General features: G+C 35.9%; 1 protein-coding gene and 1 long non-coding RNA gene across 8 annotated transcripts in view; one reads left to right on the forward strand and one right to left on the reverse strand.

Annotated features, from left to right (window-relative positions):
- LRRK2 (leucine rich repeat kinase 2) overlaps positions 1-21,724 on the reverse strand; it is a 172,505-nt gene extending 150,781 nt beyond the window's left edge. For 4 of the 7 annotated variants that reach the window (XR_008617710.1, XM_055085696.1, XM_055085695.1 and 1 more), the window contains exons 1-4: positions 13,633-13,779; positions 10,205-10,339; positions 7,725-7,859; positions 4,933-5,064 (exon numbers count right to left, since the gene is read on the reverse strand). Coding sequence is in view for 6 of the 7 variants with exons in the window: in XM_055085696.1 (XP_054941671.1) it covers positions 4,933-5,064; positions 7,725-7,859; positions 10,205-10,339; positions 13,633-13,750 (520 nt within the window). In the remaining variant the exon portion in view is untranslated. Of the gene's footprint in view, positions 1-4,932; positions 5,065-7,724; positions 7,860-10,204; positions 10,340-13,632; positions 13,780-14,171; positions 14,261-16,542; positions 16,653-21,044; positions 21,131-21,417 lie in introns of those variants that run through there. The other 3 variants (XM_024122804.3, XM_055085694.1, XM_024122803.3) reach the window with 3 other exon arrangements.
- Positions 21,725-23,060: 1,336 nt separating this feature from the next.
- Positions 23,061-26,327, forward strand: LOC114486502 (uncharacterized). Its single transcript, XR_003680374.2, has 3 exons — positions 23,061-23,327; positions 23,866-23,980; positions 24,900-26,327. It is a non-coding gene; the product is annotated as an uncharacterized lncRNA (long non-coding RNA).
- The last annotated feature ends 243 nt before the right edge of the window (positions 26,328-26,570 follow it).

Genomic DNA, 26,570 nt, shown 5'->3' on the forward strand with positions numbered 1-26,570 from the left:
AGCTATATGTGTAATTAGATGATCCCTGAGACACACAGCCAGAATTGGAAAAGATTCTATACCATGAAAAGTCTAAAGCCCACGCTAAATATTAATCAAGGCTTCAAAATCAAAAGGCAGATTAACTAGGTGTAGCTCTTCTTTATCAACATCTTTTTATGTTCATGCCTCTTCCGTATTCACCCATTAAGCTGACATACTCCACAGCCCTTAGTGGTCTCTCGTCTTGGAGGGTCATTTCAAAAAAAGGTTCTTTTCCACTTTTACCAGCTTATCTAAACTTGGGCTGTCTCACCTCCTTTTCCCTAGTATTATTCCCATGCCACTGCCAACAGCTGCTCTACCACTGAAAACTGTGTGACTCTGAGCAAACATCAGTGAGACTGGCCTTATCTTATTTTCATTTATATTTAATTTATGTGAAAATATATAGTAAATTATATAAGGCCTTTAAATGCATTAACCTCATAATTGAATTTCATAATTTGACAAAATGCTTAGTATTTATTTACTGACTTTGGGTTTTTATTTTAATTATGAGGAAGAAGTGAAAAGTTTTATTCAGCTTCTTTGAAACAATAACAGGGACAATAAGTTCTCTAGTCACTAAGAAAGCACCTTTAACTAAAGATAAATTTGAGGAAATTTGCTGGTGGTCAGTGGTTAAGACTCTGCACTGTCACTGCCAAGGGCCTAGGTTTAATCCCTGGTCAGAGAACTAAGATCCCACAAGCTTTGAGGTGCAGCCAAAAAAAAAGATCAATTTGATGACTTTTTACTTTCAAAAAATATCACAGAACAATATAAAACTTATAAATGATATGATAGTTTATATGGTTTATTTAATTTCAACAGTATAATGTCAACCACCCTTAATGTGCTATTGTAGACCTATTTGAAAATCAAGTACCATTTCCTCATCATGACAATAAAACCACTTCTTCGTCTGGCTCATTTAAGGGATTAAGGTAAACTCACATTCTTAGTATGTCACGCAAGTTTTAACTTAAGTGGTAAATAGTAGAACATGAAACAGAGAATTCTATATTAGTGTGCTACTCTATGACCTAGATTTAAGAAATCAACTTTTGAATTACTTTAAAACTTTCCCAGATATCAGCTACCTTGTACAACTGTGTGCTTCTTCATGAAAATATGAGTAAAATTCTCACCTGATAAAAGAAATAAACTAGTAAATGGCTACAACATTTTAGAAGAAATACTTTGTTTTGCTTATGAATGCAGAAATCTGGATTCTTAGCCTGATTTTACCACTTACTGACTACATGATCTTGGATAAGACACACAGACTTGCTAAAATAGGTCCTCATCTGTAAATACGGAGATAATAAAAATATCACATCTCCCAGGATTGTTTCAAGGATCAAAAAATTATATATTGTATATGAAACTACTTTAGAAAATATGAAAGAAATGTGCAAATAAGACATTATTTTCATATCTCCACAGTTTTGGCCATATGATAAGCATTCAATAAATGCTTATCAAGGAAAGAAACAAACTGAAGTTGTGCATGCAAATTAGAATTCAATTTATAAAAATTCCATTTTAACTGAAACTACCTAGGAATATTCCTAAGGCTAAAATCAATTGCAGAATTATACAAATTCTGAATTATACAGGGGATATAGCCATATTTCTGTAAGTGAAAATATAAGTTGCTACAATAAAAACATAAAAATGAGTTTTTTCAAGTGAATGATGATGTTTTTTTCCAAAGTTATAATGATAAAAAGTCAAATGTCTATTATAATAATCCTGATTTTGCACAAAACGTTTCTGGTGATCCTTTTTAGAAAAGGTTGTCAGAACCAATTTCCAACAGTTAGGGATCCTACCTTACGATTCACCAACCATTTACTTTTTAATGCGTTGTTCTCCTCACAAAAACATCAAGGAAATCTCCAAGGTGTGTATTGAGGGAGTAGGGGGAGGCTCAACAAGGAGCTGAAACAAGAACTGTGAGCTGAAAGCAAATGGTCAAGCCAGAGTAGCCATGTAGGAAAGTATGAGTCACTGTGATCAACTGGCCTTGATGAGACTAACCTTGTACTCTCTCCAAAGGAGGGTAGCTCAACCAGAGTCTCCCACTTCAAGTCTGAATCTTAAAAAGATTTTCTAAAGTGGTCCCAGGTCAGTCCTGTGCCCTGGCTCCTGGCAAACCTCTCTGGATGAGATGTTTAGGTCCTCAGAATTCTCAGAGATTAAACTCAATCAAAGAAAAACTCACAAACATACAGGAAAACAAGACTCCATGACAGACAGGCAGTCAGCACAGGAGCAGTAGGTTTAAACTCTCAAGAACTTCATATATTGGAATTATCAGATACAGAACACAAGATAGCTATGTATTAATGATTAAAGAAATAAAATTAGAATAAAAGAAAAGAGAAAGGGGAAGGGAAGAGTGAATAAGAGTCAGTCAAAAGTTACCTGGCAGATCTGAAAATAAATATATAAATTTTTTATATTTTTTATATTTTAGATTTTTTTAATAAATATATAAAAAAATCTAATAAAATGACCAAGTTGAATTTATCACAAGAGTACAAAGTGGCTTACTATTAGAAAACCTGTATATGCAATTCTAATTCTCCATATTATCAAGAGGAAAACAAATGATCTTAAAATTTTTTTTAATATTTGATAAAATTCAATATTCATAATTCTTTTTAAAAAGCCAACATATCAAAATAAAAGCAAACAAGAAACAGAAGGAAACTTCTTAACTTGATAAAAGCTACCTGTCACAAAACAAACAAGATTAGCAACAACAATAACAACAATAAAAACTCATATATTAAGCATTATTCTGGATGGGAGAATATAAAGCATTCCCTTTAAAATCAAGAAAAAGACAAGGATGCCTACTATCACAGCTTCTATTCAACACTGTACTAGTAATTGTGGGCCATACAAGAAGACAAGGAAATCAAATTAAATAACTGCTACACAGAAAACCTAAGAGCATTTATTAATAAATTTTTAGAATTAATAAGAGTTTAGATAAGATCAATATGCAAAAAATAATTTGCATTTCTTTACACATACACAGTTCAAAAATACAATTTTAAAAAAGAAACCGTTTATAATAACAAAAATAGGGTACCTAGAAATAACTAATAAGATGTGCAAGACTTGTATGGAAAAAATTATAATGTAAGGTTGTCAGTTCTGAAATTGATCCATATATTCTGTATGATTTTAATCAAAATCCAAATAGAGTTTTCCAAGGAACTGGACAAGTTAACTCTAAAATGTATATGGCATTGTAAAGGCCCATGAAAAAAGCCAAGCTGTAACCAAAGAAGAAGAATATATAATGACTTTACCTACTATCTTTTGAGATATCAGGACTTACAGAGCTATAATAATTTAAACAGTTTGATATGGAGCCAGACAAATCAAATCAACAAACAAAACAGAACAGCAAAAACAGAAACATACATATATTACATATTATAAACCTATAAATAATAATTACATATTATATACATATATTCAATATATGATACTACTGGGAAATGGATGAACCATATAATAAATTGTGCTCTCCATATTATAAATGGGGGGGTAATTGAATTCCTACTGTATAAAATAATTCCAAACAGATTTTAACGCTTTAATGCTTAAATTAGAAAGATTTTGGATAAAATGTGGAATACATTTATTATCTTAGGCAAAGGACGGATTTCTTAAAATACATAAAAAAGGGCAAATCACAAAGCAACTAATCATGAAATTAAACTATACCACAAAAGACACATAAAGAAAATAAAAAGACAGCTCACCAATCAAGACAAAATATTTTCGATACATATAACTGACCACCAAAACATTATTAGCCAGAACTAAGAACCAATTTTTAAAAACACAGACTAGGGCTTCCCTGGTGGCGCAGTGGTTGAGAGTCAGCCTGCTGATGCATGGGACACGGGTTCGTGCCCCAGTCCGGGAAGATCCCACATGCCACGGGGCGGCTGGGCCCGTGAGCCATGGCCGCTGAGCCTGCGCTTCCGGAGCCTGTGCTCCGCAATGGGAGAGGCCACAACAGTGAGAGGCCCGCGTACCGCAAAAAAATAAATAAATAAAATAAAATAAAAAGACAGACTATACCATGGAAAACAGAAAAAGGCAAATCAGGTACTCCACAAAAAGAGGAAGCACCAATAGCAAAGAAATATTTGAAAAGATATTCACCTTCCTTTACATTTTCATAGCAAAACAGATGGTAGTAGCATAAAACAAGACAAAACCAATGTCCGTGGATAGGAAAATGGATAAATAAATTGTGGTATACTCACATCATAGAATACTACATATAACTATATGCAAAAATATCATGAGTCTTATAAACAAAATAGTTTTTAAAAACTTGCAGAAGACAACAGTCAGAATGATGCCATTTTTATCAAGCAAAAACAAGCAAACGTTAACAATTTTGTTTACAGAGATAAATGAATGTAGTAAAATTTAATTTAGAAAGCAAAAGGTTTATTAACACAAAACTCTGGAGAGCGTTAACCTCTGTAGAGAAAGTGGAAGAAGGGCAGAGCCCAGAGTAGCTTTGCCAGCGCTGGTAGTGTAGTAATACTTAAGTTGGGTGAGGAGTTCTTTTGCACTGTGCTTCACATTTTCTATATGTTATGCTTATTCTTTTGTATGTATCAACTATTTACATAATAATACTTTAAATATACCATAACAGTGATAAGACTTCTCATATTGCATACTTTTATTTTTGCCACTCCTATTAAAATTCCACCTAAGAATGGCAGAACCGTTTGCTAATTTACAATATTTCCATCCAGTGTATGTCAATATGTTACTTATCCATAAACATAACATATGTATCCTATATATACTTACATCATATAGACTGCGATAAATTAACCAAGAATTATAACTTACCTAATGTAAGCCTATGGAGCAAGCAGCAACTCACTTCTTGAATTTTTTCACTGATAGGGAATGCTATCATGGCTTCTATCACAATATTATAACACCTGACATTGCCACTCATGAGGACTTCAACATTACTGCCTAAATTTAAAGAAATCATAATTTTCAATAAGGTAATAATTTCCCCTTTGAAATATGCATACAAAGACACCTTACAGAGATTTTAAATATATGGCAGTATAATGGCTACATTTCCAAATTTAAATATCATGTTCTGTCAAATAGCTATAAAAATACTGTTGTTCAATGTTAATATAATACGATTTAGGACTCATCTCTAGCATTAAGGGAGAGTTGCTTTATTCCTGTATTTTTGGCTTAAAAACTGAAAGAAAATAAAGGGAAAACTGAGAGTGCTTTTTATATAAGTCAAAATACGTAAAGTTTTGGCCGTAAGTTTTCAAATAAATGGATTTGGGGCCTGTTTCCGAATGAGGCACTATTCCATTGGATAACGGATTTTAATTGCTCCTTTTCCTCAAACCAACAGAAAGAAAATCAAGATTATATTACATAATAGAAGAGGTAGAATCAGCTATCATCTATTTCCTGTCCATTCCAGAAGGGCAGCAGAGGAGCAGCCAGTGTAAAAGGCAGCAAAACTGAGCTTCCTGTAGGCTCCGAGATAGACAGGGAAAAGAATGGATGAAGGGGAAAGGAGAGACATAATATTAAAATGTATAACTAAGGGATAAACATAGGTGAACCACAAAGGAAGGAAAGAATCCACTGGGAAAGGCAATTAATCAATAGAGTATGTGAACCTATGTGGAGAAAACTAATTTATATGTCTGAATGAAATGTTGACTATGCTTAAAACAGAAAAAAGGTGTTTGCAAAACATTTTTCTTTCTTTTTTGGCACAATCAAACTATTCAACTGTTTTCCAAAAACTACATTTTTAATGTTTAAGTTGTATTTTAAGAACACTAAATATGGAAAAAGAAGGAAAGGAAAGGAAAGGAAATGGCCTCAACGCAATTACCTCCTTTTATTCAGAATCAAAGATACAACCTACTCTAGATTCAAGGTAAAGTTTAAAACACTTGCTTTTTTTTAATTTTTAGTTGCTGCTTTCTTTGACCTTTTCTTTATGAATCAGCACATTTACACTGGAGTTATGGTGATGTGGGTGGAAAAGAATGAATTTCAAAACAACCAGCACTAAATAAATAAATAAATGTATAGCCAAAGAAAGGTAAAATGAAGAATATATTCAGTTTGTTGGCAGAAGATGACTCAGAGAAGTTTAAATTCCATTTTCTATTATTGTTCTGCCCCATCTACTTCTAAGAGTTTAACTTGCCATGGATAAGAAAATGATGGATTTTACAACCATTATTAAGAAAGGGCATTCTTTCACAAGGCGATTAGTCTCACATCTGTGAGATTTCTGTCTGAAACCATATATGCATATTATATATAATAAGCTACATATGTATGAAATACAAAGCATGTAGTAATACTGTCAGTGTTTTAACCACACTTACTACATTACATTACCAGGCACTATTCTACATTTTTCACATTATTTAACTGATTTAATCCTAACAACTTCACATGTATGAAGATGAAATTATTACCAGATAAATGCATGTGTAAATCCTGTACAAGCCCAAACAGGTAATACATGAAATACAAAATGCTCATGTGAACTTACAAAACAGAAGTAATAGAAATCTGATGTAATATTTTAGTCCATTAGTATTCACTGGTAGCATACACAGCAAATTAATTTCTTCTTATTTGTACTTTTTTTGTTATAAAAGTGGCTAGAGGGCTTCCCTGGTGGCGCAGTGGTTGCACGTCCGCCTGCCGATGCAGGGGAACCGGGTTCGCGCCCTGGTATGGGAGGATCCCACATGCCGCGGAGCGGCTGGGCCCGTGAGCCATGGCCGCTGAGCCTGCGCGTCCGGAGCCTGTGCTCCGCAACGGGAGAGGCCACAACAGAGGAAGGCCCGCATACCACAAAAATAAATAAATAAATAAATAAATAAATAAAAAGTGGCTAGATTTCATAGCATCACCCAAATGCTAAACAAGAATCACAATAAAGTTCAAACTCCTTCCTGTGGCTTTTCAGGCCCTAGAATCTGGTTATGTCTCCAGCCTCATCCACTGACTCTCATCAAGCCCTTCCCCTACCTCCATGAAATGGCACAGGAGCAGATGCTCAGGGCTCTACATGTGTATTACACACACGCATGCGTACACACACTTATAAATACAGTTTACTGAGCTACTTTTATCCTCTTGATTCCTCTATGCTCTCTTTTGCTCCAGGATCTTTATGCTTAGGATGCCCACTGCCTGAGATACTGCCTGCGCTTCTACTTCACCTCACACCTCTCCGCACACAAAGCTCTCCTCATCATTCAAGACTCTGCTGAGAGATCTTGCCTCACTCCCTGTTTGTTCTCAAAACCCTAGGTACTTCTGCCAACACTTGCCCTATAATACTTCGTAATCACTTCCATGCTTATCTGTATCTTGTGGGGTACTATGGGGTCAGAAAAAGAAAGAAACATGTTTATATTTTCTGCTACTATTTCTCCAGCACCAAGCCCAGAGCCAAGTAGCAGTACAGCATCAATAAATAAAAATTTATTAAATGAATAAATGAATGAGTTTAGCATCTACAAGTTTCTAAATAATAAAAATATTTTTGAAACACACTCAGAAGGAAGATATATTGTAATTTTTCAGATTCAAAAATGAAACCATGTATGCAGGCTACTTACAAGGAATTGCTAGGGAATATAAACAGTGCAGTACATGAAAAACAATTTCCTCTTCATCTTTAAAATTTTTTAATGTACTTAGCAATATCATATAATCTTTATTCTCAACAAATTCAGTCAGTTGCTCCTCTGAAACTAAAAAATGAAAGACAAAATACCGAAAGAGCTCAAACATAATATAAAAGTTTAATTACTCAAAAATATAATATTCATGATGATTAGATAAGACAGTAGATACAACAAACATAAATTAAAAATTGTATTTTAGCAAAGAGACCTTCCTAGGAATTTTATAATGGGAAAAAAAGCTATTGAGGTTAAAATAATTGTTTTGACCCATATTAGTTATTCCATGTTTTGAAATGTAGTGACCATGCAGCGACCAAACAGTTCTCAGAAAAATAAAAGTATTTACAATTTCATTTGAAAGATTCTAGAGAAAACTAATTGAATAATAAAGATGGCCTACTGAAGTGAACATATCACAATACTTAAAAAGGAGTGGTTAATGGTACATTGTGAAGGGCAGCTCAGCTAAATGCATGAGTTCAAGAGGAATGAACTTTAGCAAATAACAAGTAATTAGACTTTGAAATACTTTATCTTAATGGCTGACTTCATCGGAGATGAAAAATTGTCATCATTAATTTTCATAATTAAAGTCTTGGGATCAAGCCAATGAGTTTCATTTGGAGTCATTTTATTGGGTGGGAACCTCAAAAACATGTATAAAAATCTGGTTTATCTAGTCTGAGAAGGACACTGACATAAATGTTAGTGTCACTCTTCATAATCAACATTACTTTTTGCTGTTCAACTTTACACCAAGAGTCCGTATAATATAATGTGAAATTGACTGGGTTCTTCTAATAAATGACAAGTATCACCAAACCTTCTCATTTTATGAAACAGTTTCCAGAGCATAGTTTCAAATTTTGAAAATTAACTTTACACGTGCCACTAAGTCCTGGGGAACTTCATATTCTTGAAAACTTCAGAAATGTTTCTAGTCTACATTTACAATCACAATACTGTCAGCGCTGATCTATCAAATAAGATTGTCTTTTTAACATTCCCTGGTGCTTCTCCATACGTCCTAGATGGATCCCACAATGCTGGTGAGTGATGCTAACCCTTCTTTCATGAATAAGAATGTGCCCCTTAAACTGCAGCACAGAAGATTATAAGCCCTCAAGACAGTAATTTCTCAAATCTATTCTGCCCAATTCTTATCAAAAGCTTAGTTTCGAGATATGACATTTAGAGAAGACAGCCTGAAAGACATGCAGTTCCTCCATTCCTCTCTTCAACCACCAGAGACCTGAGCCCCATACCCATGCTGTTCTGACTCTTGATAGAATCTCTTTCACTGAGATACACTTTGTGTTCCTTGCAAACTGTATGTATTTTATCAACTTATCCAGGGAAACCCAAGGGAGTATTTTCTCAAGTCTCCCATGAGACTGATTGCTTCTTCTGATTAATGAGTTTACTTTTATCTCATTTGTAACCAATGAGGTTTACCTCTTTGCCTGATAGGAAGCAAAGAACCAAATTTCTGGTCCATCGCTTTGCAAAGATACAGGATCTGAAGTAAGCAGTAAATTTAACCTAGCTTCATATCATTTTCCCTTCACCCATTTCCTCATTCATTTTTCTTTTCCTCTAATGTATTATAAATATCTATAAGCTATTTGAAGTCCTTCTGGAATAAGACAGGGAAATAAACAGTAGAATTTCCATTCCTAGGAGCTTCCAGAAACTAGAGTAGGTAAACTGATATGAACACAGGTCCCACATACGTTATTCTTATCCTAAACTCCTAGCACTGTTGGCTCTCATAATGACACAAAAGGTGCTCTCAAAAACTGTGGTAAATTGAACTGTAATGCAGATAACAAGCTGTGTACTCTCGGGCAGGTTGCTCATTTCACTTCTCTGATCCATTTCCTCATCAAGCCAGTGGAAGGACTAAAGGTTCCAACCAACTATAAAATTACATGGTTATCTCTGTCATCATTCTCAGTGCCATGTGATAAAATACATATTAGTCTTTTTCCTAAGGGACACTTTGTAAACCTCTTGGTTCTTTATCCAGAGCCTTTAGCAATTTCTAAAACCTCTGGTGATGACTTAACATCACAAACCCAAACTTAACCTATGCTTGGCTTCACAGTATTACTTTTTCTTCCTTAACTCCTACACATACAGTTTGCAAAGTGAACCTATGCCTTGTTAAGCAATGGAAGAAAGTTTACTACAATTGCTTAATTGATAATCCATGAATGAAATTCATTCTGCAAAAACAAGCAATATTTCTGAATTAACCCCATTACTTATCCTTGACTGACAATCCAACTTTTAATAAATAGTACAATTTCAGATATTTTCTTATTATCATAATTATATCCTACTGATCCCACTATAAACCCTTTCTTCTTATATAAATATCAAAATAAAGAATTTGACATTTTAAATACCTCTCTCAAACAGCACATGTAAAGCTTTGCATCCAAGTTTCTGGACTTCGTCATTGGCTGAAAATGTGCGCATGGCATCGAAAATTAACAAGAAAATATCATTTTCTTCATCCAATATCAGCAAAGTGATTTTACCTATTTCAAAGAGAAAAATATGCCCCAAGTAAATAGCTGCTTTAACATTTAATGTCTTCATTTTTACATGAGGGCTATGAATGGTTTGTGGACTTCTCTTTTTGATGAACCACTTAATTGCCCCAGATGTTAGACCTATCAAGCTTTACGGTCTTTCTAAATGAGATAAATTCCCAGTACACTTTACTATAACTCTGAGATTCCCAATCAATACCCATAGCCAAGACCTCTTGCCCCGAATTCCTGAAACATTTCTACCTGCCTCTTAGACAACACCATCCGAATACTCCATGGTCACCCAAACCTAGCCTACTCCAGTTCCATCTCTTCTCAATAACCACCATCCAATAGTTACCAGAGAAACTACAGTCATCTTCCTTCTTTCATCCTCCCTCTCTCTTCTCATTCTCTGACTAGCCAAAGAATCAACTCATTACCGAGTCCTTCAAGTCTAACTTCTAAACATCTCAAAAACTCCTTTTGAACTAGGCCTCTCCATTTCTGTCTTGTTCAGGACCCCAACACTTCTCACCTAGAATGCAAACACAATTGCTTAATTGCTCTGGTAGGCCCAAATCCCTACCTAACTAGTTTATCTGCTGCGTTATATTTCTAAAACACAAATGTGATCTGTAAATCCCTTGCTGAAGTCTTCTAAGGCCTTCTCGCACTCCTCGGTCCAACAAACAAGACTCTTCACAGACTACATGTATCTCATCAGCCTCACGTCCCTCCCTCCACTACTGACTCCAAACATGCTAAACTCCTTGCTCATCATGAACACATATTTCTTTTGATATCTTGTTGCACTTGCACTAGCTGCATGGAATGCCCTTGCCATTTTCTGCACCAAATATGATCCTACCTTAAATCAAGAAATAACACAAACAGTACCTATTCTGTCAATAAAAACCGTAGGAGTGGTAGTCGTAGCAAACAATTCTACAGCACATAACACGTCAGGCATAGGTTGAAGTATTAGATAGTTCACTCTAACACATGTAAACCACCACAATCCCGTGAGGTAGGTGCAATCCTCATGTTAGACAGAGATAAGAAACTGAGGCACAGAAGTGATGCAGTGACTTTGCCCAAAGTAGAACAAATAAGAGGCAGAACTGGATTAAAACTAAAGCAGGTCATGACCATGCTCTTAACTCCTACAAATGAGCTTAGCTGCTCTCTTCTCTTTGTTCCTATGGTGGTTTTCTTCATATCTCTGTTAGAGTACTTTCCTCATTACATTGAAATCATTTCTTTAAATGCTTTTTAACTCTTTGTCAGTGCTGTCCAATTCTGTAGCCACCAATCACATAAGACTACTTAAACTCAAATTTAAATCAATTAAAATTAAATAAAATTAAATTCAGTTTCTCACATTTCCAATGTTCAACCACCACACGTGGCTACTCGCCATGATTTTGAACATATACAACATTTCCTTCATTGCAAAAAGTTATATTGGACAGTGGTGCTGTACTGTGAACTTCTACATTGTAGGAACTTCCTCACCTCTCTGAGAGTTCTCGAGCAGCCAGCACAGCAGTAAGTACCCAATAACTATTACCTCAGTTAACAAATAAGCCAAACAAAAAAATGATTCATAAATTAGCCTCTAATAAGTACCTGAAATGAACTCTAAAACACATTACAAACTTTCTTAAAAGCTCAAAATTCTTAATGTTATATGGAAGAAATTAACTAGTCTTTTTAAAACACATGTCAAATTTCCTATTTATCTACATGCTGCTAACCCTGATATATTCATGTTGGGAGATTTCTCAAATTCATAAACCTCCTGTCCATTGCCAAATGGAGAATAAATCTTTACCTCCCCACCCCCACCAAAAAAAAAAGATCCCAAGGATGAGTTTAAATAAATCATGGTTAAGACTAGTTAGTACATGCCATTATATATTTTAATAAAAGGCTCTGGTGAAGTGGTGAGTACCTTCTGGCCTTTCCTATCGCTCTTCAGTTCATTTTCTGATCCTCACCCTCTTTCTTCCTTTCTCTTTCTCCTATTGGACCTTCATCACTTAGCATGGCCAATGAGGGCCTTTAAAAATCTTACCACCCACACATCCAGCCCCTCCCAGGCCTCTGCAATGCTGCACATGCTGTTTTCTTGACCTAAAGCACCCTTCACACTTTGAAGGAAATCCACCCTATCCTTCATGCTTAGCTTCCCTGAAAGAAGCCTTTCTTCTCAGAACCTTACATCATAGCAAGTGTCTGTCACAGCAATGATCACAACTATTGCACCACAGCAACATTCTTTGTTTTCAGGTCCATTATCCTCCAAGTATAAGTTTACTCAGGGAAAGAACCTGACATGTGAAATCAGACCCTGGTTCTACTACTTTTTGGCTGAAGCAATCTCTCTATGCTTCAGTGTTCTCTAGAAAACTGAGATAAAATACTAAACTCAAGGGATGTTTTGAGGATTATGCTTTTAAAAGCATATTAAGTATTTTACATGTTAAGCCTAGCATTTAGCAAGCACTCAAGAAGAAATGCTATATATTTTTATTATGACATATTACTATTGTGTCATACTCTAGAGCATATATTATAGAAAACATATTAGAGATATAATGAAGTACAATACAGTCATGACAAGGACATGTATGGCTAACAAACTGAGAATGTGAGATGTGGGACCAGATCTGAGGAGCAAAGCTGGGGACAGAAATTAGATTTGGGAGTAATATATAAGGTGATGTTTAAGGCCAAGATGTTGGGTGGTATTTTTGAGAGAAAAAGTGTAGAGAAAACAGATAAGGAAAGAAAATGGAGGGGCTTCCCTGGTGGCGCAATGGTTAAGAATCTGCCTGCCAATGCGGGGGACAGAGGTTTGGGCCCTGGTCCAGGAAGATCCCATGTGTCACAGAGCAACAAAGCCCGTGCGCCGCAACTACTGAGCCTGTGCTCTAGAGCCCGCGAGCCACAACTACTGAGCCCACATGCCACAACTACTGAAGCCCATGCACCTAAAGCCCATGCTCCGCAACAAAGAGAAGCCACCCAGTGAGAAGCCCGCGCACACAATGAAAAGTAGCCCCTGCTCCCCACAACTAGAGAAAGCCCACACGCAGCAACAAAGACCCAATGCAGCCAAAAATAAATAAATAAATTTATTTTTTTTTTTAATGGAAAAACAGAATTTTGGAAATCATCAATATTGAGGTTATATTATGTGATTATAATTTAAAAAACAACATCAAAACACATTTAGCAAATGGTTTAAAATGTTTTTTTAAGTCGACATTAAAAATGTGTGTATATACTACCTGAAGTTAGGAGAAGATCTAAGGCCTTCAATCCAACTGTTGACAGGTTGACACTGGCATTATGAACTGTTAGCATTTTAAGAATCAGTCTGTAATTAAAAACAAAAATCATGATCATACATAGATGTTTGCTCTTTTATACGTTGTTTTTTATTAACCTACATTTTTATTCAACTCATTGTATTTCATTCCCTATATTGAAGCTACTGTATTTTTTCTCCCTGTAAACCTGAGCCAGGTTTATGATGATTAACAGGGAATTATTATGAGTCTCAATAGAAAAGTTATAACTTTTTCATGAAAAGTAGCCCCTGCTCCCCGCAACTAGAGAAAGCCCACGCGCAGCAACAAAGACCCAATGCAGCCAAAAATAAATAAATAAATTTATTTTTTTTTTAATGGAAAAACAGAATTTTGGAAATCATCAATATTGAGGTTATATTATGTGATTATAATTTAAAAAACAACATCAAAACACATTTAGCAAATGGTTTAAAATGTTTTTTTAAGTCGACATTAAAAATGTGTGTATATACTACCTGAAGTTAGGAGAAGATCTAAGGCCTTCAATCCAACTGTTGACAGGTTGACACTGGCATTATGAACTGTTAGCATTTTAAGAATCAGTCTGTAATTAAAAACAAAAATCATGATCATACATAGATGTTTGCTCTTTTATACGTTGTTTTTTATTAACCTACATTTTTATTCAACTCATTGTATTTCATTCCCTATATTGAAGCTACTGTATTTTTTCTCCCTGTAAACCTGAGCCAGGTTTATGATGATTAACAGGGAATTATTATGAGTCTCAATAGAAAAGTTATAACTTTTTCCTCTAAATATTCAAATTCAATTATTAACTATTTCACCCAATTCTATATCCAAAATAATATTGAGTTATATGCACCAAGGGATCAATCATTTTATATGTGATACAAACTTGTGAATTATATGTTATACACACTGATATTATTATAGAGAGATGTAATTAAAATGTTAGCTTGTATATAAAAATTAAGAACCATTTGAATATTTAAATTATTGATTTTTACTATTTTTGAAAGAGAAATTGATATTTTATAACAGAAAGTGAACCTAGTCTATCAATAGTATTCAATTAGTTCAAATGCATTAAATTTGAGCCCCTGAGCTATCAGTTCTAAAATATACAATCTTTAGTCTGTTCCTACCCCAGTGCTGTTTGGTTTTCTATTGTTAGGAGGAGAGAGAGCCTCCATGGCTTCACCTAGATCCAAGAAACTTGGCACGTGGTCTCCAGGTGGTGAGGTGAGGAATTGAGAGACCCTGTCCTTCAACTCTGTCAATTCTCCTCCTACCTATGCTGCCCCCACCTCTCCCTGCACCACTCCCACTATTCCTGACTTCAACACCACAAGAGATTTCTCCTTTAGTACTGTAAGCCTTTGGGGGGATAAAAGTCCTTGAATATAAGGAGATACGTTTTGCAATAAATATTTGCTGGTAATGATCTAATATGCTCCACTGTAGAGAGAGTGTGTCTACACTGTTCACACTACTTTTGGCCTAAAGGAGTGTAATACCTGATGAACAGAAGATGAATGAATGATGAGTGAGTGACCAAATAAATGAGTGAATGAAACTCCCTGTAGAAACGTTTATGTAAGTTAATTTGAACATTTGGTTTATACTAGAATATGACTAGATGAGTTTTCCATTGCTCCCTAAAGTTATAGATGGCTAATCTTTGGGGATCTTGGAAATTCTCATCCAAACCAAGGGACACATAACATTACAACTACTAATTGCAGGCATATTTTGTCTAATTCCTCATTAAACGCCATATTCTTTACTACTGACTCAGAATTTCAGAGATTAGTTTGGAGATGAGAACACCTATTAACTGTAAATAGTCTCTTTTCAAAGCACACTCTTTAGATGCTAGAAACCGAAGAACAGCAACACATGTTTATCAAAGATGGAAAAATGTATAAGCACGGACATGCTCGCCTATGAACAAACAGCTCTGATTTGTCAAAATCTGCAGCCACAGTTAATACTAATAAATAATGCAAAGATGTAAAATTTAGTTTTGCATTAATTACATTTTCCACAAGCAATATGCCTTGGAAGCAATTAGTATTCACTTCTCTGTGGTAAAGAAAAGTCACATTAGGTATAAAGAACACCTAAAGTTGTTGACAGAAGATATTTTCTTAAATGTCAAGAAACAAAGTTATCCAAAAAGGATGTTCCTGGAAACACATTGTTTTTTTCAGAAAAGTTTTTCTTAACTAATTATGGCTAAAGAAGTAGTCTCATTTAAGTAGTCATTATGTTGCAAACTGCAATAATATAGCTGGTAAATAGCTATCAAGATTTGGCTGCAGATGTGCTGAAAGATAATTTCCTCTTTTTTCTTCATTTTGAAAGCTGTAGTTTAAGCTCATTAAATATATATGTATGAATATACATAAATGTACTTTTTAAAGTCAGTAAAGCATAAACTTCTAAATTACTATTTATAGAACTAACATTTTAGTTCCCATATTTTTGTTTTGAAGAAGTAGTGGTTTGTGTCAGTTCTACTATTAAAAAGTAGAAAAAAGAAAAAAAAATCTTTCCTTGGTTTGAATTCATAAGCAGTCATCAACAATCTACAACTTAATCAATTGTATAACTTATTATATTACTAAAATAATAACAACACTTGACTTCTTACCTCAAATGTTAGTTTTCTAATTCAAATAGATTATAGACTTCTGAGTCAAAAGCTCTCTATAAATGTAAATCATTGATTCAAGGAAAACTGTATGTATTTTAAAGGATTTTTACTAGATGGGCTTGGATTGCAAATATAATGTATCAAGAGAAGGGTTGTCATATGTACAGATAAATATTCAATGCAGTTTGTTTTTACATACTTACTGGTGAACCCCTAGGACTTCCCAATCATGTCCAATATCCTGGGGACCCATTAAGCTTTGCATTGTATTTGGACAGATTTCTATTAATTTGCATAAAAGTGACCAACCCACCTAAAAACAAGAAAGACAAATATTCACATATTTTTAAAAACCACACAAATAGAATATATTCAGTCAAAGAATCTCTTCATTCTTAATAGAATAGGTGGCTACATTATTTTAAAATAATTATTTTAAAACAAAATGATACTCTAAAGATGCTTACTGAGAAAAGCAACTCATATACTTAGAATACATCTTTCTTCAAAAATCTACTGAAAAGGCATACAAAAATTATTATAACATTTCTGAATGATGAAGGCAATAGACTGCCTATTGTCTAAATAAAAGGAAATAAAACACACACAAAAAAATAGTTTTAGAGGACACACCAAAATTATGAAGTACAGGAAAGGTTATTCTCAGGCCTTCATACCTTTTAAGGCATATCTACCTGACAGATTTTCTTCTAAATATTTAGTACTTTAATTATAAGAAGAAATGAAGTAGTTTGGAATGGAGGATTAGGGGAAGTTGGAGATTTTGATGGCAAAGTGTAAGTTATCAGGAAAGACTGCTCCCCAGATAATGGAGCTAGAAAAAATAGCAAAAGAAGTAGCATCGTATGATGACAATGTAACATCTTTCATAGGTAAAAGAGAAAGGCACTATGAGATAGAGAGGAGGTAGAATTTCTCAGTGGACCCCTCTAGATTTCTTCCATACCCCTAAATATGAGCTGATGAGGTCTAGACATCACAAGTGTCCCTAAACTCTCTCACATTTCCAAATTAAGTATGATCTTACTGATGCATTTTAAATATACCTTCATTCAGCTCATTTATACATGATGCCAACTTGAATAAGCTGCTCTTTACTTCTGAAAAAAATACATTTTTTAAATACGATATTTTAATTCCAAACTAGAGATTAAATTTAACTCACTTTTCCTGTTATAGTTTCCTCCCCAAATTTAAGGACTCTTCAATTCTTTCTACGATATTACAGAACTAAACTTGATATAGTCAGAAAAAGAAAATAGAAAATGCATATACATGCAGATCTAGAGATTAATGAAAAAGTGCCTAGGCACGATGTGTGATAAATACCAATATAATATGAATCCTGAAAGCAGGATTCCCTAGAATTACTCAGGGAAGAATATAATACAGAAAAGGTAGGATTTGAGTCAGATTTCAAAAGAATTGTAAATTTGGTCACTCAAAATAGGGAAATGGAAACTTCTAATACTGATGAGTTGTGAGGAAGGAAAGTAAGATGCTAAATGGTGAGGAGGCTGCCAAAGAGGGGCCCATTGCTAAATAAGACTGGATACGTGAGTTGGAGCTGAGTGGTACAGAGGGTTGAGTGACAAGGGGAGAAATCTCTATGCAACCAAAAAGGAATAATGGCATGTTTCCTACTTGTTTACAGGAATAAACAAGGAGTATTTAATAAGATAAAAGTGATTACATAAGATCTCTTTACAATATTATTTCCAGATCTTTTCTGGATTAAGCATGAATTGCTTTACTCTGTCATCATTTCCTCTTACACGATTTCAAATTCCTTGAAAAGGAAGCAATTTCTGACAGCTATTTTTACCTATATTTAAGTAGACAACCTCCTCCACGTAAGCAGAACAGACATTGACAATCCGGATGTCATAGAAACTGGCTATTTTTGTGCTTTCATAAAATCATCAAGACTTTTTTCCTCAAGTATTTCAAAAATTAACATTTGGAACAGTTTCTGGTGGGAAATAAATCATAAATCACACAGGATGCTATACTCATCTCTGCACCTGCATGGCTGACTCAAGGAGAAAACCTGTTTTGCTTTGCTTGATGAAATAGCAGCATCAGTAATTGCTTTGCAAAAAGACTGAGGCAACTGAGCTTCCAAGATTAAATAGAATTGCTAGCAGCAAAGCAGAGGTAACAATTGATCCATTAATGTATTCAATTAAAAGCTTATCTTTCAAAAAGAGAAGGCTCCCATCCTGCACAGTTATAATACAATTAAATTGGTAGTTTCACTTCATTATAATTATTCTGTAAACTCAAGTATCTAAGTAATGGGAAAGAGTCTAGGGGTTAAAGAAAATTTTAGTCACTTTCATATATTTCACTCACTTACATCAAAGGTGGAAACTGTGTGGATAAAGAAAAGTAATGTAAATTGAAGAACACAGAGAAATGATCAGATGACTGACAGGAAAAGAAATTTATAAGACAGCAGCCTAACTACCAATTCTCTAAAGATTGTCATTTATTAAGGAGAACTAATAAAGTATGAAAAGACATTGAAAATAAAAATTCAGAGTCTGGAATGTCATGTTAAATGAATTCTGAAAATAAACCTTACTATTTACTTTTGAAGGGTACTTTACCTTAACTCCTTAAATTCATCAAGTGCTTTTAATTCAGCACCTCCAGCTGATTCAAGATATAAAGCTTTAAAGAATATCTATACTAATTTCACCAGTAATATGAAGAAATCTGAAGGAAAATTTTTTTTTCTTTTAAGTGGATTATTAAAATATCAGTAGAGCTACCCCACTCCACATCCCTTTGATAAGATCAATGATAATTTAAATCAATAATGTCATTGTGCGTAGCACAGCCACAGTATTTGTACCATACCATTGTACTTTTTACTTGCGCAAAAATCTTATGATATCAGCACCTACTATATGATGGAAAAAGATTCTGAAGGTGTGTGAAGCTTGAGTCCTAACTCTGTCACTAGCTCTGCAATCCTAAATGAGCTACTTTTTCTGAGGAAAAAACATTCAGTGAGATTTCTGAGAGGATAGTGAGAGTCCAGCGAGAATCAAATGATATAATATATATAATGCCCTTTGTAGATTAATATATTGTGCTGAAACTAATAATTCTATTCCATTAAATTACCAAATCAAAAGACAATTCCTTATTTTCATTTATCTCTGGTACCTACTGGGCAAGGATATTGAGTGACATTCATAACTACTCCAAACAAACATGTCCTGGCTCAGGCAGTTTCTAAAATGAAGAAGAATTAGGTGGTGGGAATGTTGCAGGCTTCCCTAGATTCTCAAGTCTAGCACTGCCTCCTCTGGACCCTGCAGACCAAAGGCCATCCAGGGCCCAATTGTTCTGAGTTGTATCTGGCAGAGGAGACTCTACCAAGAACAGAATCCAAGGAATGGCGGCTGCCAGACAAGGCACTTTGGAACACCAAAGCAGAGGCAAGTAAGAAGGATGATGTGGGTGGAGAGTAGCAAGCACAATAGGCCAGTGCCAGGGAGTGACTCATGTTTCATGGGCAAAATTCAGACATTGGGTGTTAAAAAGAACAGTGTCTTTATGATGTCTCCATTTTTTCATGATCTTATTTGCTAACAGCCTGAAAATCAATAGTCAGATGGGAAATGTTTCAGTTGAAGAAAAATAAAAGTAACCATTTATCTGAGATATAAACATCTTCATATAAAAGAAGCTAGATATATGTTTCACCCAAACTAGACATAGCTAGACACAGAGATTAGCATAAGATAGACAGATACAGACTTGAGATCCAGATAATTCTTACATCTGTCTAGCCTCTCAAGTAGGTATTAAGAAACACTGCACCTCGACAGAGTTCAAAGTTCAATTCTCTTTCCCTTCAGGATCTAACATGCAAATGAAAAAAGTAATTTCAGTTCCCCAAATCTCAATTATCTACAAAGGAAGTTAACCTTAGGCAGTAATTTTGTTCTGACTGTAAATCATCCTTAATTATCATCTTAAGTTTCCTTTTTAAATATATCTAAGATATGTAACAAATTTCTGGGTTTCCTACGGTGCAGATTCTAAGATTCACTTTTACATTCATTTCATATGAAAACAGTTGAGAAGTATAGATTTAAACTTATAGGGGAATCCTAAAACATCACTCTCTTTAGATAATACAAGGTGTACTACAACTAAAGAAGGTTAGAAATCTGTCTTCAAGTTTAAAAATAAAGAAAACCTTAAACCTATGAGAGTTTGCCAGTAACTTCATTTTATTAATTTATTACTAGTTCTATTACTGTTCATTATTCCTCTTTTCCAAACTATTCACAATTGTGTCATCTGTAGGACATGCTGTACATTGGGAAGATTCTTAGAATAATTTTATTTAAGCAGTGATGAACTAGCCAATGTCAGAACTAAACCTCAACCCATTATTATTCTCCTCCCACCACCATCCATATTCTGTCAGCCGATTGTATAAAGTTACTTCTTAAATACAATTAGGGAGCACACAGTTGGCCCTCTTACACCGTTAACATTTGATAATGATTTGAAAACACTTCCATCTTAAAACCACAGTCAGCGATTTGTCAGGACAAACCTCAGAAATAACCCAGAACTCTCGGTATAGAATATTAATAGAAAAACACCTATTTCCAACGAGAAAGGTAAATGGGAGAAATGAAAACAACTCCTTTACCTGCTGCACACTAGCGACTCTCATATACGAATCCAAGACGATCAACAGAGGCACGTGGACATTTTTGTCTTGAAATAACTTGGAGGCTGGAAAAGAAGGGGGTTAGGGAGAAGTAGCAAAGTCACGATTCATGGCACCGCTTTTAAGTCTGAAAAGGAGGGAGAAAGCAAAAGAAGTGAGCTCAAGACCTTCCTAGAATTGTCAGCTCTTTTCTGCCCTAAGGAGTAGAGAGTTTGCGGCTTCTCAAGAATCCAGGTTTGTGCGGCCACAAAGTTCGGGGGGAGAAAGTTTGTAAAAAAAAAAAGGCCAGTGGGGAAGGAGGGCCGGGGGGCCGGGGGGGCGGTAAAGGGGCAGTTCCCTGGCAAACGATTACCGTGGTCGGCATAAGTGAACACGAGCATATCCTCCAGGATTTGGACCAGCGTCTCTATCTGTTTTCCTTCCTGGACATTGTTCAGCCTGACTATCAACTTCTTCAGAGTTTCCTCCTCCTCGCACTCCTGGCAGCTGCCACTGGCCATGACCGACCCTGCTCCAAACCGGCCGCCCCTCCCGCACCAAGGCCGGCCGCTCTGGTCTGAAGACGAGACCGGCTCACCGCCCGCAGCCAGCGTTCCCGGCTGACCCCATCTGCACCCACGCCCGCCCATTTATGCGAAGGCGGCGGCTCCGCGCCCGGCGCCGCCCTCCCCCGCCCTCTCCCTCTCCTCCTCTGCTTCCCCCTCCCCCACCCAGGGCCAAAACACAGCTCTGGGGCCTGCGAGAGGTTCGGCTGAGATGCGGTGCCCGCAGAACCGTGGCAAACGGGCAGGACGCAGCAAGAGCCCGCCCGGCCCGGGTGATAGTGGCCGTGGCCCCCGCGCCGGCCGAGACGGGACCCCGGGCCGGCGCAGCCTCCCGAGACCGGATCCCGCTCTCCGCGGCGGCGCGGCCGGGAGTCGCGCAGGAAGAAACCGACTCAGCGGACTCCGCCAAGTGCCGTCTCCGGGCCCTGCAGCGGCCGGCGAGGTGCGCGGTCGGCACTGCGGCCCACGCGCCCCGACCCACCAGCCTGGACTCCTGCAGCCCCGCGGAAGGTCTGGGAACTAGGAAGAAGAAAAATAAAAGCTGCCGCGGATCTCCAGATCTAAGAATAGATATAGGGGCGTTGGGAAAAGAGGGAGCCGCCCAGTTGGCCCCTTTTAGGAAAACATTCTCTTTATAGTTACCACTATAGGGAGATGAGTAATTTCTCCCCAAGGATGGACGAAGATTTAAGCAACCAAAATGTACCCAGTTAAATGCTTTTCTATGGTTGCTGTGGCTGTTTGTAGGGAAGGAAACAAAAACATTTTTCCTGTTAGTTATCTGGAAGCTCTGCTGGCCAAAAGGCCACTAAAATTAGCTTTTGAAAATTTAAGTTTCAGTTCAGTGCAATTAAAACTAAAGAGAGGGCTTCCCTGGTGGTGCAGTGGTTAGGAATCCGCCTGCCAAGGCAAAGGACACGGGTTGGAGCCCTGGTCCAGGAAGATCCCACATGCTGTGGAGCAACTAAGCCCGAGCGGCCACAACTACTGAGCCTGAGCTCTAGAAACCATGAGCCACAACTACTGAAGCCCCCCTGCCCTAGAGAGCCTGTGCTCTGAAACAAGAGAAGCCACAGCAATGAGAAGCCCACGCACCGCCGCGTACAGTGGCTCCCGCTCACCGCAACTGGAGAAAGCCCGCGCAGCAAGGAGGACCCAATGCAGCCAAAAATAAATTAATTAAATAATTTTTTTAAAAAATCTACAGAAAAACACAGGATAAATGAAATGAAGAGGTGAGAGATACAAACCTAAACATTGTTCTCTTGGTATTCAAAATTACTAAAGTGTTAAAAAAACAAAAAAAAGTACCACAGTAATGTGTTTTTTCAGTAAGAGAAACCCGAGCAAGAAAAACTAAAGACAAGGCTGGACAAAGATAATCTATTGCCTTCAGAAGATCTCTCCTGGGATGGGGGTGGGGTGGGTGGGATCATTCACAACGGAGAAGATGGGACTGGAAGTTAGATCCTTTTATTTCACTTCTGTTACCCAATTCTGACGACACTTCTGAAATGCATAAGACAGCTACTTATCCTTCTTTTACTGATGAGGAAACGGAAATTTAGAGTCGATAAGAGAAGAGCATTGTTGGTGTCACCAGATGAGAACTTGAGAGTCAGGGCTTAAATGCAGGTAGATCTCCTAACCCTAAATTGAAGGTTGTTTACACTCTACCACTTTAATCAAAAGGAGCTAGACTTCCTTAATATGTTAGGTAAGTAGATCGGAAATTCAAATTCAGCCTGAATACTGTGACTATGTTTTATTTTCAGAAAGACTTTATATTTTATAGACACATGCTCAGATGTTCATATTTGAAATGATAGAATATTAGGATTTTCTTAGAGGTAATCCAGTGGTGGGGAGAAGGGTGGAATGCGTTGAAGGAGACATGAAACAATACCAACTTTTGAACTGATAATTGTTGACGATAGCGATGGGTTCATGTGGATTACTGTACTGTTTTCTCTGTATAAAATTTTCTGTAATGAAAAAACAAAACAAAAATCTTTCAACCTTGTCATCTGTATCATACCTGAAGTGTATCTTTTCCTAACTGAACTTGTTTCAACTTCTAACTAACCAGTTAGGATGTTCCTAGGCATGCTCCCTTTCATACCTTCCTTCCCATTCCTCTGTATCAGTTTCTCCTTCCCAGTCTCCTGGATTATTAACTTGCAAAAAGTTAAAAATATATCTCCTTGCCAAAAAAAAATAAATGTAAGTAAAAAGGTGTCTCTTCTTTTCCTCAGTTTATTCATCTGTCTCTTACCTATTGATTGTCCACTCTATATCAGCCAGACTGGGGGTAGACGATGTGAGGACATGAATTCTCTGCTGGGACCATTTTCCCAAACTACTGCAGTGGTAAGGCAAAGTATCTTCTTGGCTTTGAAAACTGTTTAATGGATGGACTAAAATCCCAACACTTATTAAGTCTTCAGATAGTTAACAGACTGAAAAGGAAAACTTCAAGCACAAATTCATGATAGAGGTAATGTTCAGTGAAGAATAAAATGGCACTGGAACAGTTGACTAACTTCCTGGGAAGAGAAAATAAAACAGACATTGCTAATTACAGTAAATTACCAAAACAAATTCCAGATTAGTTAAAAAGTTAAATGAAAATAACTAAAAAGAAAATATAAATTAACAGTTATTTAATCTTGGTATGAGGAAACATAAAAACTACAAAAGATTGGTGTATGTAACTCCATAAAAATTCTAATTTTCTGTAGTCAAGGAAAACAACATAAATAAAACTAAAAGGCAAATGGCATACTGTAAAAAAAAGTTGCAATACATATGACAAAAACAATTAGCCTTAATCTTTTAAAAGTTCTTACAAATCACTGGATGGGAAATGACAAGCCACAGGTACCCCAGAAGAAAAGTGGATTAAAGTTTTGAACTGGAAATTCACTGTGAATCGACAATAACCATAGGAAAGTATATTCATAACTATACAAAAATTGTGTTCCTAAATATCAGTAACACATAGTTATAAAATTCAATTTTCTGTGTGTATCAGTGCATGATAACAACAATGAGAAAGAGAGAGAGAACTTGGGAGTAGATCTAACAAAGTATTTTTAAAACCTTTATGAAGAAATTATTAAACTGTATTAAAAAGCATTATTAACAAGGTATAAATGGGTGAATAGGCCATATCAATTAATGAAAAGATTAAATATCAAAAAGATGCCAATGCCCCCACAAAGTAATAAAGAAACCGTGCAAGACTAATGAAAATCTAAGCAAAAAAAAAATTTTTTTTTTTTTTCAGCAAGAGTGAAGGGCCTAGAAGAGCCAAGACACCTTTGAAGAAGGACAAAGCAGGAGAATTGCCCAATCACACCTTGATTCAGGGCTTCTGATAGCCTTTATCAATTTTCCAGAGGAGGAAAAAGTGCCTAACAATGTCTTCCTGTGAATTAGAAAAAATGTGCACCTCCTTCCAGGCAGACACAGTCCTGTGCCAGCATGCACAAAGCAAGATTTGGATTTCAGACTCCACCCATCCTTTCAGCCTGGTGTCCTAATGCAGGACATAACCTCTACAACATATGAAGCATTGTGTTCAGTCTTATTATGATGCTGTAAGAGCTAACCGGCATGTTTCTGGTACTGTGCAAAAAAAAATCAATGAAAGAGTTAGAACCCAGAAACATACCTTTATATATATGGAAATTATATGAGAGATGTTGCATTGTGTACCAGTGGGAAAAGAATAGATTATTTGATAAATAAATCTGAGACCATTGGTTGTAGAAAAAAACGCAAATCATACCCTTACCTCATGCCATATTAAAAAATAAATTCCATGGTGGTTTGAACAAATTTATATGAAAAATGTAACTAAATGTTTTGAATGTTTTGAGGGGGAAATGTCCTTTTGAAGACCTTAAGATACGGAAAGACAAGACATAATCATCACAGTCCATAAAGGAAAAGATTGTTAAAGTACATTAAAATTTAAAACTTCATACAAAGACTCCACCAACAAAGTTAAAAGATGACCACAGGCTGAAAAATTTTTGCAATGCTTATAACCAAGAAAATATTAATAAGAAAAGGTAAAAAGAACTATCATAAATCATAAAAGGCTAGTTTTTATATAACAAAAGATATAAAAGGGATTTATAGAAGAGAAAATGCCATTTAAACCTGATGCCCAACCCCACTAAAAATAGAAGTGCAAATTAAAGCCATAATGAGATATGATTTCACACCCCTCAGATTAACCAAAAATGTAAAGTTTGATAATGCCAGTGATTGGCTGGCATATGGAGGGACTAGAACACTTATACACTACTGGTGAGAGTATAAATCAGAAAAATCACTTTGGAAAGCAGTATGGAAGTATCTAGTAGAGCTGAAGATGTAAGTATTCTGTGACCCAGCACTTTCTCTCCAAGGATATTCCTTAGAGACAGTCTCACATATGCATAGGAAATTCGTATTAAAATGTTCAGTTCGGCATTTTTTGCTTGTAATGAAAATGAAAACCACTTGAATATCCATCAACACTTACATTTCATATATTCATATAATAGACATATAAATCTGTGAAAATTATTGAACTAGAGCTTCATGTATCAACATGACTAAACAGCAAAAAAATATAATAGCTTTTTAAAAGTTCCAGTAGTATATATATCCTACTGGGATATCAATACTCTAATACTAAACATGCAAAGTTCCATAGTAAAAGTATAAAAATTATGCACGGGACTAATAAATTCTAGCTAGTGGTGAACCTCTGGGGAGAGGAAAGTAGAAATGCATCCAGGAAGAAAACACTGAAGGCTAGAATTGTATCTGTAATTTTTTTCTTAAACTTATTATTGGATACATGGATGTTCATTACATTGTTATCTATGCTCTGTATTCCTAACTTATTTCATAATAAAAATAATTAAATATATTTTCAACTTCAGTGGTGCTCAAAGAGGCC

This window comes from Physeter macrocephalus, chromosome 6 (assembly GCF_002837175.3).
Source record: "Physeter macrocephalus isolate SW-GA chromosome 6, ASM283717v5, whole genome shotgun sequence".
Lineage (NCBI taxonomy): Eukaryota > Metazoa > Chordata > Mammalia > Artiodactyla > Physeteridae > Physeter > Physeter macrocephalus.